This window comes from Sturnus vulgaris, chromosome 4 (assembly GCF_052056855.1).
Source record: "Sturnus vulgaris isolate bStuVul1 chromosome 4, bStuVul1.hap1, whole genome shotgun sequence".
Classification (NCBI taxonomy): domain Eukaryota; kingdom Metazoa; phylum Chordata; class Aves; order Passeriformes; family Sturnidae; genus Sturnus; species Sturnus vulgaris.
This window is the reverse complement of record NC_142246.1, coordinates 22,547,353-22,561,044: the sequence shown is the minus strand read 5'-3', so window position 1 is coordinate 22,561,044 and position 13,692 is coordinate 22,547,353. Positions and strand designations below refer to the sequence as shown.

Genomic DNA, 13,692 nt, shown 5'->3' with positions numbered 1-13,692 from the left:
TCCTAAATGCAGATGTTTAACAGTTTTTACCAGGGTCGATGTGTTTGTACTCCAGAAGAAGATACTTCTACCATGAGAGGGCAGACAAAAAGCAGCACATGGAATAAATACACTTGTAGAGTAAAAGAATTGAAATTTTTCCTCTTTCTTTAGAGCCTCACTCTGAAGAAAAAGCTGCAGTTTAAGAGGAGAACTAAGTTCATATAAGGGTATTTAACACGGGCACTTAGTAATTTTAGTACTGTATTCTTGAGAGTTTAGTTGCACAATAAGGAATTGGTTGACCTTTAATCTTTAAAAACTGCTTTTATCAAACTTATAATTTTAGTAGCTTTAACTGTCTTCTAAAACCTCGAATCAATATGCAAGCATCTGTCACATTTTTTTTCCTACTTCCCATCTATTTTCAAGAGAAGACTAGTTTGTGTGGCCTAGTCCCTGCTTCTGTAGGAAAAAGCAAGTCCAAAAATTGTATCTCATACATGGAGCAGCAGATAGGATTCACCATAGTCACTGTCTCCCATGGCTGTTAATTCCATAATCTCAGATCAGCTCCTCATAAAGCTTTCTCCTGCAGAGAGATAATTCCGCCACTCTGTAAAATAAAATAAATTCCAGGTAACCACAGGGCCAGAACTGCTCAACAGGCATCTATCCAAATTGGATATATGTATGCCAAACCCAGGGGATCAGATACTCTGAAAATAAAAACCTTGGGCTGGATTCAGTGTTGCATGGAAAGGCAGATTAGAGACTGTGTGTCACGTCTATCAGTGACATGGGAATAGGTACTGCTAAATTCTAATTGGTGTCTCTGGAGTGCTAGAGATTAATAAACAGATCCATACATCAAAATGCGTGGTGACAGGAACATTCATCTCAGACCAGGACAATCTTCTACCCATCTGAAAATATTAGAAAATACCATTCACAGATGCTCTTAGAGGATAACCTTTATTCTTCAAGGAATCAAAACATCATTTCTAAATTACTTGAAAAAAATACTAGTTACAGATAAAGGCATTGTGACTGCAAACTCTTAAAAACAAGATTTTTTTTTTCTTCTGCCCATCACTATGAATTCCATCCTACTTGGTTTCACCTTCGTCACTCAACTGTTCTTTGTCCATAAGCTGATTTTATCTGATTATTTTGTGATCTCAAGGATGGAGGTCTTTGTAGCAAGATTGTTGTCACCTACATATAACTGCTTCCAGTAGCTAAAATAGCTTCCTGTCTGTTCTCTAGATTTGTGATGCAAAGCTTTGAAAAGCATTGGGCTGGATTCAACCCTAGCTGTGTGAAATTCTGCTTATCCTCTTCCCCATAAGAGATTAAAGTAACAGATTCTGAAATATCTCACATCCTTATTAAAGCACATGATCATTAGTGAGAGATGTGGGTTTAACAGTTTTTGGAAAATTAACATTGTTGTGTCTGTTTTAGTGTCTGGCATGCCTTGAGTAGGTAGTGAAGGGCCAGTTAGTTCAGAACATATTTTAGCACGTTTGGTTCCATCTGAACTGTATTACAACACAGGCTGGAAAGAACCGTATCTTGCAATGAAGGCCTGTGGTTTTCCCTCTGTGGTCCCTGCTGCTCCCTTCCTGGACCTGTAGCATGACCTGGTCTGGCATCATTTGCTTACCCCAGCTTTTGCTTGGCCACCACAGAACCTAAGTGCACTAATGTTCAGCAAAAATTCCAGAAGGCAGTCAGACTAGTCCATTTCTCTGCATTGTAAGGGGAATCCTGACTAACAAGTAATTTCAATTTTCAGTCTTCTACCAGAAATATTTGCCAAAGCAGGTACCTAAGGCCTTCTTACTTGTTGCTGAAGGTAATCTCAGAGTGGCTATTAATGTTGTCTGGAAACCCCAAAATACAGCAGTTGTTCTTTTCATGCCAAATTATATTCTAGTCTCCTGGACCGCATATATAAAGATTTTCCAATATTTAAAATATTGATATATGCTGCTGATAATAATAATATTTTGGTCAACAAAACTGAAGGTCCCAACTCTTACCTTCACAATTCCATATGCTTTCAAAATCAGTGCCTAAGAGTTTGGTGAACTAAAGGCTGTAACATTCTTATTTATTTTCTGTGCACTATGCCATTTCCTCATATACAAAGCCCTTTATTCACTCAGATTTTCGAAAGAATTCCCACCTGTGATTGCATATAATTCTAATCATAAAATTCGTCAACATTAGCAACTTCTCAAGTTTTGAAATGTCTATATTTTGGACATTTAAAAGGCAAAAGCAGTTTCATTTGCTCATACGTGTTAATGGTGGCGTTTGTGCTGTGAGAAGCATGAACTTCTATAATGCATGGGTTTTTTTCTTCTTTGACATTTTTGAGTGCATGTGATGTCAGTAAAATCAGTCCAACAGCCCCAACTAATGAAGCCTTATTGCCAGAGCAGCAGTGTGGAGAACAGCATAGCTGTAAGCTTCCCTGCAGGGCCCCTCTGCTGTGTGATGAACACACCCTTTCCATGGAAGAGCCTGTTAGTGATGCACCCAGGATGAAGCTGGTTCTGTGGCATCAGCGTTAACCTTCAAGGAAATTATTCCAGCAGGGTATAAGTTATCAAGTAAATGTTAAATAGGAACAATCCAATCAATACTGAATCCAGACTTGACTCCATAATGAGGTGATCCACATAAGGCAACTTGAAAATATGACAGATATGAGTATCTCTGTGGAGTTTTCTTGATGTGAAAATTTTCATCTTGAGTTATAAAATAGAATAGCTCTTCTCTTTCTGAAGGTTCTTCATTATAGCTTTGAATTAATTGCTCTGTCAATTGATCATCCAGATCATTAGTGAAGATGTTAGGCCTTTAGATACTATGATAAATGGATTTATGTAAGTACCATAGGTAATTATCTATACATGGGTTTACACTTCAGCTGACAAGATTAGTTACTGTTTCATTACTTGAAGTTATGCTTCAGAGGAGAAAAGTTGTTTTAAAATGTACAGGTATTTGCAAGAGTTTCTTGATCCAAGCAGATCAACCAGTCATTCCCAGCCTGAAGGTATTTTCTTGAATTTATTTCCACGTGTTGATGTTTCGGGTATTCTGTATGGAAATTTGGTGTAAAATTTTTGTATTGTGTTCCTGGCTTCACATTGGAATGTATCTCTGCAGCAATTTTTTGCATCCTGCCAGATACACTGCTAGCAGAAATACCACATGACTGAGATGATCAGTCATGGAGATCTGGCATATTGAAACTGAAACATCTTCAAACAAACTCTCAAGAAAAAACAGAGTCAAGAAATTAATTACCATTAGTTTACTCCCTTCTTGCTAGAATTAGCATGTTCTCTTGTGTAGGGCCTAACAGTGGAGCCTAAGATTTCATCAATTTAGTCTTATTGTTTTATTTGTTTGAGGCAAAAAAACCAAAAACCAACATACACGAGGGGTTTACCTACATAAATATATTTTGCATCGTTTGATTTCTTAAATGTGAAGAGTGTGTTTATCATCTCCAGTTCACTAGGAGTTAATATGAACTAAGAAATATTCATGATAATTCTGAGAATGCCAGTGAAATATTATAAAATAGATAATTCTCTTTTCAAATGGATAAGAAATGTGAAATGAAAAAAAAAAACAAACAGTGTTACTGTCCTAAAGCCAAAATGAGGGATTAATGAGAACATTCCATTGAAAAAATTTTCAGGGATTTTTTTCTGAGATTGCATTTTTGTTTTCACTTGGGGAAAATAACTCTGCTGTTACTCTGTTATAACTTGAGTTTTCCTCATCTGTAGTGCCAGGACCAAACTCCTCCAGTGACAATGGCATCAGCTTTGCCATGATAATGATGGCCTGGGTGGTGATTGCACTTGTCTTGTTCTTACTGAGACCTAGTAATCTGAGAGGATCAAACACAGCCGGAAAGCCAACCAGCCAACACAATGTAAGTGCATCTTCAAGTGCCCTGCAGGGAGATTCTATAATAGCTTATATCTCTTTTGGTGTAATACACACTGTCTCAAAATATTTTTTTTTCCATTTTTTTCCTTGTATTTTCTTGGAACTCCATCAAAAATTAAAATGAATTAAACTAAAGTGAAAGGAGTCATGAAGGCTAAGTGTGAAGCCTGCTGTGGGATGCAGCAGGTACATTGTCTTCTGGACACTGTCTGTCCCTGATTGAAACTGCCTCCTGCCTCTTAGGTGAAAGGGGACAAGCACAGCTTTAAAGAGAAGTCAGTAAACAAAATTACAGCATGATACTTTGAGAAGGGCGATCTTTGTCCTAGATGTGAGATCATGAAAAAATCTCAATACAGGAAAAGGTATAGTTTTTTGATGCTCATATACTCTAATTATTTTAAGGGATATTGAAATACCATGAAAGAAAACACAATGTAACACTTCTGAGTTCTTCTATTCCTAAATCCTCCTATGTGAAGCACTGTTTCTAATTCTGTACCTGCATTTTTTTTTCCTTTCCTCCTTCCTTCTCCTAAGGGACAAGAACCACCAGCCCCACCAGTGGACTAGAGCATTCGGAATTGGAAAAGTTCAGCAGCTAAAACCTTGCACGACCAAATGAACGAAGTGACCAGATTACTCCTAAACCCCACTCAATACGGTTTTCTTTTCTCATTTATATAGAGCAGAGTTATCATTCACCAGTAATCTTCATGAACTGCTTTTAGCGACTTCAATTTTAAGTTAATTTTTGCTTTGTATGATACTGCAATTCCTGTAAGATTGTAATTTGAATAATGGTAAGGCATTGCAGGGGTTTTTTGGTTGTTACTGTTACTGTGGACATTCTACTCAGTCTCTTTCTGTTACAGTGATCCTAATTTCTTTGCCGTGATTTCTGATATGCCTTGAAAGAAAAAGAAAATCCCAGTCCATCTAGAAGAATGGAAGGTTACTGACCTTCAGATTAATTCATATTTCTTCTTCAGTATGCTTTTGAGAGTTATATTACGGTTGGGAGTACTTAGTTATGTGCTAAAAATAGAAATTGTTTTATATTTGCCCTGATTTCAGAGCAGCTTTTATTCTGGTCTTTGGATCACTAACACAGTTTTCAGGGTTGCTGGAAAAAGCATGGATTGTCCACTAGAATTATATTCTATGTGTGTGTGTGCACACGTAAGTGAATGTGATGATTGCCACTGTCAAAGCTTTGATCTATATATTGGGAACTTTACACAAAAGATTATACCACCAAAAAGGTTAATTTAGCCATTTTCATTAATAAATTGTATGTCTTATTCAATACGTTGTCAAAAAAACATACTCTAAACCCAGTTGTGTTTACTTACAGACTTTATCAAATGAGAAATTTAGTAAGAAGAACTTGGTAGAATTTTCTGTCCTGGCATAGTCTTTTCATAATTGATACCTTAATAAGTTTTTAGCCATGATGTAATGCATATTGGACAGGATGAAATCATACCAAGAAGTTACCACGGTTACCAACTTTTGGTATCCAACATGTACTGGATTATTCAGGTTTTTTCACCTGTATGTTAACAGCAATTCTTAACATTTCATCCTTATCTACTAGATGTAATTGTAGAATAACAAACTTGCAGGTGACTACATATGGCATGTCTTTTCCCTCTAATATTTGTGTGTATGTGTGGTGTGTTTAAGTGTGTGTATGTGTGGCTGTGCACGCACTGTGCACATCTCCCATTATGGCAAATGGGAATTACTTTTTTAATGTACATTAATTTAAGAACATTTTAAAGATGTACAGATAAACAACACTGTATATTTTTCTTGTTCAATTTGAAAAATTGATCAGAATAATGTAAAGAACATTCACAAGAATTTTTATGTTACCAACATGAAACTTATTTCCTTAAAGGTCAGTAGAACAGACATATGGGAATTCTAAGTCTTACTCTACAAACCTTTATTTCATGAGGACTTTAGTTATGGAGCTGAAGGACCTAACTCTTAAAGTTCAAAAAGGTTTGTATTAACGGGCTCTAACAAAAATCTTACATCAGATCCTATGGTTGACAGATGCAGGGTTTTGCTCTTCAGGGTAAATGGTGAGCCAGCTAAGCCTCCTTGTAAAGGTACAGTGTAGACCTGAAGAAGGGCTTCTGTAATTTGATGTAATTGACCTTTGAATTTCTATGGAATAGTGTGCTCCCAAGCATAGGAGTATGTTAAAAAAAAAAAAAAAAAGAAGATTGGGCCAGGTGCTCTCAGTGACATCAGTGCATATAAAGCAATGAAACTTCAGGAGAGAAGCTGAGAGAATTTGTCCCATTATATCTAATAATATACAGGCCACAAACACTGTGCAAAGATGTCACTGGGACAAGCACTCTGCCAGTGCATGCTTTTTGCCTTCCATGTACATTTATGTTTGGGATACTGTTGAGAACAAGTAATACAGCATCATTTTGTTGAACCCACAAGGAAACATATATAATCTACCACACTGACCTTTTTCTTCAAGGATTTTTGGCCAGAATTCTTCACTATTGGAGGCATAAGACAAGCTTCCAATTGATTAAAAAGCCAACTGAAACAGGCTTCTATTCAGACAGAGCACTACTCCTCATCCTTTTGGGAGTTGGTGAGATTTACAGGAGATGCTCCTCACTCGTGAAGATCAGTCTCCCTTAAATGTTTATGTATTTATAAAACTTTCCATGTGCACCCAGCTCTAAGAGTCTTGGAAAATGAACTTTTTGTTCGGAGGAGTGTTGTGGTTTACTTTTGAATGAAATGTCTTTGCTTGAAATTCCTCTAATTGTCCCAGTGGTTTTATACATGTATGCTTTCCTCATGTAAATTGCTATTTTAAATTTTCTATGTAAAAGAAAAAGAACATTGGAAATATTTTATTGTAAAATGTTTTACTAAAGAGCCAGGCCATGTTTTACTAAAGAGCTAGGCCACTATCCCACATCAAAATGTATGCCTTTTAAATTCAGATACTTGCTCCAAGATATAAATTTCAGAACAGCACTCTTAATTAAAGTAAAAATAAGTAACCATAGGACTGTATTTTGCCACTCTTATTTGTGTTAAATAGTGCCTTACTCATCAAGTAGTTGCACTGAAGTTTGTGGAACTACTCTGAGATAATGTACTAGTAGCAGCTTTAGTAAGGGTGGCAGAAATCTGGCCTTTAGTGATGTAATTTGTGATTTAATAATTGTATCATGGTTAGAGATATGGTAAATGGTAAATTTTGGGAAGTATGGAAGAGATTAGTGGTATGCAAAGCTCCAGGATATGATCAGTACTGTAATGATGGTTTTAAGCTTGGTTAGTAAGAGATGCAAGTTGTAGCAACTTGGGAAATATGGAGGGAAATTTACAATTATACCTTAACTTTGTTAAAACAATAGTATTTTTAGAGTCTGCTTAACACAATTACTATACTCTGAAATGAGAAATCATATGTATTCATGCACTGTCTGCAGATCACTTAGCCTTGTAATACTCATGATTGAAAAAGGAAGAGTGATGATGTCATGTACTTACTGTAAATCGGTGGTTTAAAATATCTGAATTATGCCAAACAAAAAATCATCTGTGCCATTTGCAGTTTCCTAGTAATCTTTTACTGAGTACTTGGATTGGGATAAAGGGCTTGTACTATGCACTTTTTATTGACTTAACAAAATAAATAGCAATCATTAGTAAACTTTTGTCTTTGTCTTTTAGTTTTTATATAAGATATAGGACTGCACCAACCTATCAATTTCTAAGGTAATATGAAATCATCTAAAAATCCGTAAAACTAGCGTGTCACCCGTGTAACTTTTTAAAATGTAAATTCTAATTTTTCTAATGGACACTTGGCTACTGTATCTCAAGTAAGTCAGAACAAATAAAAAGCAGTTTCCAAGGTTTAAGATACTTTGATGACCAATATAGGTACCTCTGCCTTTTGCTGTTCAAAGCAGTTATGCAACCTAGGAAGTTAGAAATAATACAAGAAGAAAAGTAATGACAAATATGCTGACTGTGTTACTTTATTTTAGATCAAATCCTACTACTTTGAGATTTGCAGTCTATTTTCTAGTTCTAGGTAGTGTGGGACCCAGAGCTGCTCTGAGGAAGGAGGATGCTGCAATGGCTCTAAGACAGTGTGTAGGAGTAGAAGAGACATGCTGCTTCTTCTCTGTTCCCATGAAGTGCAGCACTCTCCTCTGGAAGCAGAGCACAAAATTCTGAGCACTGCCTCAACAGCAACTCAGATCACTCATTAGGGATTCCCTTAATCTGAGGAAGGAGAACCACGGGAGCATTAAGGTTTAAAATAATACACAGCTATCCAGAGATAGTGGCAATAAATACCAGAGAATCAGGAACAAAATCAGAATAATATAATAACAACAAGTAAGAAATGTTTTAGGCATTTGAGTCGCTTTAGAAAGTTCAAGATCTTACTCAAATATCATTAATGTCTGCTCATCAAAATTTACCCTTTTACTCAAACATGAGATTATAAATAACCCCTAAAACTAAAGATGAACTTCTAAGTACACTTGTTGAAATGTTTGCCAAGGATGCCGATGCCTATTGAGAAAAGTGGTGGAGAAAGGAAATCGCCATGAATATAAATTCACATTGTTGAATGGATCTGTACAAGGCTTAGCTGTTCAAGATCACCAGGTAATTTGAAATTACTGTGACCCAAAACCTGAAAAAAAAAAATTACCCTATATAAGATGTTTGGGAAAAATACACCAAATCATTGCAGCAAAATATTCCATTAAGTGGATTCCTTGCAAAAATGGACTACTTACATCCTTTTCCCCTTCTCCATATTTGTTCAGTATCAGCCAATGTCCCACAGTGCCATTCACTGCAATGACCTGGACCTTGGGGTGGGGGAAGAAGCAGAATATTCCATGCTGAACCACGTCCTCACTTTTAAAACAACACAACTCTTACCAACTTCGAGGCAACATCAGCTGAAGATTTTTCTTTTCATATAGGAAAAATAACTGAATACTTGTATCAAAATTGCCAACTCCCATAGCAGACACTTTGTAGTTAAATATAATAGCTGGAAGAATCTGGCTTCCACACTACCTTTTTAACATCTCCAGGTCAGAGCATGGGCCAGAGGGGGTGACTGAAACAAATGTGCTTCAATATTTGGCAATATATACTAATTCATCATATATATACAGTTTTTTAAAGATTTCACTCTTTTTGCTTTTATGGAAAGTGTTACTGAAAAATACTTCCTGAAAATAAATCAGTAACTTGTAATCAAAAATCATATGTAGCAAGGTTTAAGAAAAAGGTCCTTCGCATATATAGCTTTTGTTGTTACATCTTCCAAGCTATAAATGATGAAACAGAGAAATAATTTTTGTGACTGTGTAGTTTCCAGGATTATAACTGGTTTAAAATTAATTTCTTCTGCTGAAAAAAAACTATCCTTACAATGTAGAAGATCCTAGAAAAGAGAAAATAGGTTTCCTTTAGCAGACCAGTGAAAAACCCCACCACTCTACAACATTCTGAAGGTCACAGCAATTGGTTCGATATAAAAAGCAAATCTTAAAAAAGGTGTTCAGTTTAGGGCAGAACTTGAAATGATAAATGATGAAATGAAAATGATTAGCAAGAAAAGAACCCAAAGAAGCCTCCACAGGACTGGCACTACACCAAGCACTGCAGGTAATGCATCAAAATCTGCTTTCTTGTGATGATGAGTAAAAATTGCGTTTCTTCAACTCCCTTAGTGATTTCATGCAGTCGTGTTTGAAATAGATAATCCAAATAATCATTCCCCCCCTTCATCAAATATTAGCTTGCAATTTAAATCACAAATGCATCTTGTCTCTGACACCCCCTCCTGCTGTATGCCTGTGTTGGGCTTCAGTATGTAAGGAGAAGAGATTAAGCCAAATTAGCTTTTAGCTATACTGTGAGGGTAGATCAAATCTTCACCTTATTTTATGCAAATAACTGGTATGGCAATGGGACAGCTCAGCTGAGTAAAGCCCTTTAAAGAAGGGATGCTACAAGACGATTTCTCTCCAATGGGGCAGTAATGAAAAGCAGTGCCTTATCTGGCTGCTCTTACTTCCATTGCATTAGTTTTAGCATTTAATATTTCCTTACTGTTCCTTTATATTTCCTTGCTGTTGATATGGCTGTTAGCCTGAAATGGCTCTCCTGGTGGGAGCTGCAGTGTACCTTGTGTTCAGAAAAGCAATGCTGGTGCCCACAGCAGAAAAACATCAAAAGAGAATTAAAAAAAAAAAGAGGCACTTACAAAACAACAGATAGGCCACCAAATGTAATCATGCCTGGAAGGAAGTGTGAATAATTTCAGTGTATACTGAGAGCTTTAAATAATGTAATTAGAGGAAGGTGATGTACTGGGAAACAAAACATTGTGCAGTAACTTAAAGAATGGGGTTTGACAGGATATTTTCATCAGAGTTCTCAGGGTGCTCTTCCTCCAACTTTGAAAAGTTTTAATCTTGCATGGCTTTGGGATTTTATTTCATGGCAATATTGCACATGAGACCTGATGAAGTTATTTTCCAGATGTTCCATGCCCTATGCAAACAGGTATGTTGAACCTGACCAGAAATTCACTGCACTTTGCAACAAATTATAACGATAATTGCAGTTTGAGAGGCTAGTTGTCACCAGCAAAGAAAATACTACATTAGATGTTTGGGCAACCTGTCAGACTGTTTAGCAATGTCAGAGTTCTGGTGAACCAGAGAGGTGGAGATGAGGAGATGGTGTAAGTAGGGACAAGCCAGGCAGAAAATGTCTCTTGTAGCAAGATAGGGTTGGCTCTGAGCACACGTAGAGCTCAGGCTCTCGTCTTCCTGTGTTCAAAACTGGCGTATGGCTGCTTTATGCAGCTGTTGGAGCCTTTTCAACACGCATGCCCAGTCCCACAGTCCTGAATAATCTCTTTAGCTGCATCTCCTTCCTTCCTCTTAACATTGTAAAATACAAAGCATGGATTCAAATACTCATCCGACTGATCTTCTGGGCACTTTTGTGCCTCAGCCTGGGACTGTTGCCGAGTACCTCAGATTTCCTGGTTACAGGTGAGGTTACCTCCCAGTCGTGCTTTGTCAAAAATTAAAGACAGGCTTGACACAATGGTGATTGTTGAATCTGTGTCAGATGTTAGTGTCAGAAACTAATCACACAAACTCAGTTGCCTTTAGTTAATGATCAACTAAATCTTGTGATCAGTCTGACATTAAACACTAAGCATAGAGGGTTCAAAACTTCTTTAATATCCAGGGCTCTTTGCTGGCTTTTCCTCCCACTTCCAACATCAGGATGCCAGCCAGGAGATTATGCAATCATGCACTCACTTGCTCTTTGTCTTTCTTCTCCTTCCCCTCATCCCCCAAATCCTTCATAAGTCATGATTTCTCCCTTGCATAATGGAACAGCTTGAACATGGGAGCTGGAAAGTGGCCCATCCACCCACCTTTGGCATTGGGATTACTCTTTGCTCAGCGCTTTCTGGAAAGGTAGAGGTGTGGCCTCAAACCCACTCCCCAGTATGCTGGAAGAGGGATTCACCTGACCTAGTCAATCACCAATGCTAAAGAAAAACATACACCTGAAATCCCATTCCTCCTGTTAATTAGTTTGCTTATCCTGAACTGCAAAAGTATTCACAGTCTATACTGAGCCTTCAAAAAAACCACAGCAGAAATCAACTTTTATTTTTAAAAATGGCCAACAGTGGATCAGCCTCATCTGCTTTGCAGCAGCCTTAAGCTTTCTTGCCCCTGCATGCTGTTGCAAAAAATTCTACATCCTGGTAAATGAAACCAAGAAGATCCCATCCAATAATTCAGATTTTTTTTCTGTAAGAGGGGAAACCCAAACTTCACACCCTTTTCATTGCAATGCCTTTGAGCCCTGCATTTTTTAATCTGCCCGCAGTGCCCTCACCACCAGTGTTGGCTAGAGGGAAACAAAAGCAGCCCTCTTCATCCTTTCACAAAATCATTTAGGCTGGAAAAGACCTCCAGGATCATGCAGTCCAACCCTTCAGGTTCAGCTGTGCTGTTTGCAAGGCAGAATGTGAGATCGATATCCCAGGCAGGGGTGTGACTGTCTATCAGTGAAAGTCCTTTGCTTTTGAGAAAAGGGACTGGAGTCCATTGCCTGTTCCAAGGGCTCTTCAGATATTTTAAACAGCTCTCAAATAACAGACAACAACACAGGCCTTTCTCCTCCCAGGAAAGGGCCATGATTACCATATACAAAAAATATCCCCTTTGAAACTCCTTGGCAAGTAGCATAGATGCAAGTGGAGAGCTAGATCCACATGTTTCTTTATAATCCATAGGACACAGCACTCTCCTGAGGTAAGCATGCCTGAACCCCTCGAAGCTGAGGAAGGCTCTGAAGCTCTTGCCTTAGCAAACTCGGTAGTTGGGAGGCATTAGCTGACTCTAATGAACTACTAACTACCCACACATACACCAGCAGGCAGAGGGAAGCCCTTCTCACACACACCCGGCCTTGCACACAACCACTGTACCCACCCTTCCTGTTCCTAGAAAATCCACTCCTTGTGTGCCAGGCACACACTGAGCACACTTACCAACATCCTCAGGGGACCACTTAAAGGACCTGAAGCGTTTTTGGCTCTGGCTGGTACACAGGGACCAGATAATATTCTTGCAGTACAAATGTACACCTTCATGGCTGTTCTGAGACCTAAGGAGATAGATGGGGGTTTGAAGAAGATGGTATGGGTGAGACTGACTTCTGAGTCACTCACTGAGCTTCTAGTTGCTTTGCTTAGGTTTCCCTGGGGAAAAAAACCCAAACACCTAGATGTGTTTAAAACAGATTCTGTGCCAGTAAGCAATGAGAAAAGGTATGACTTGTTTTTACTCCAGAATAAACACAGTGAATCCTGTGCCTTTGCCAGGGGGTTCTTTGGTTAACCACGCTGAATCTGCCAGGATCCTGCACTGACTGCAAACCTTAGTAGGCTCTTTCAGTAGAAACACGAGTATTTTACAGGCATTTCTAAAGGACATGTGATTACAGTAGGTACTCGCTCAAATAGGCAGAGATTCTTCTAGGGAAAGACCAAATCCTCCAAAGTAGTAACAGAATAAAATATAAACCAGAAATAATGATTCAATTTTTTAAAATATATTTTAAGAACTATAGATGAAAATGCCATGTAAGAACAAGGCAATTCTTTTAGTCACTTTGATAAGAACATGCATGTATTATCCACCTAGTCTGTCAACATTTAACATAGAAATTATAATCTGTTTAAAGATTCTAAATCACTGCAATAATGCAGATAGAGCAAAATCCCACACCCAGCTTCTAGGAAAGGTAGTATAAATGAACTTAAATGTATTGGAGAAGAAAAGACAGCAGATTTCTCACAGTCTTTCTGCTCAGAAAGTCAGATGTGGTATACTAATACCGTACCATGTTTAGATAAAACGCAGGAGCATTATCTGAGAACTTTATTGCTGCTAGGCAAGAGGTCTCTGGGCAGTGCCCAGGTCACATGGGCAAGAGTGCAATCTCATTTTATTTCCTTCTTCTGGGCAATGTTCACCATCACGACTTTAAACACTGAACTTTACTATAACCTATCCACGTTTCCCTTTCCTTCTCTTTGTTGAGACGGTGCTACGGTACAGGAGAGAGAATGAACACCGCCTCCTT

At 37.9% G+C, this 13,692-nt stretch overlaps 1 protein-coding gene across 4 annotated transcripts in view; it reads left to right on the top strand.

Annotated features, from left to right (window-relative positions):
• Positions 1-7,675, top strand: part of SMIM14 (small integral membrane protein 14) — a 54,427-nt gene extending 46,752 nt beyond the window's left edge. For all 4 annotated transcript variants that reach the window (XM_088163290.1, XM_088163289.1, XM_014871053.2 and 1 more), the window contains 2 exons: positions 3,798-3,946; positions 4,504-7,675. In XM_088163290.1, coding sequence (XP_088019416.1) covers positions 3,798-3,946; positions 4,504-4,536 — 182 coding nt within the window. In that variant the 3' untranslated portion in view covers positions 4,537-7,675. The remainder of the gene's footprint in view (positions 1-3,797; positions 3,947-4,503) is intronic.
• The last annotated feature ends 6,017 nt before the right edge of the window (positions 7,676-13,692 follow it).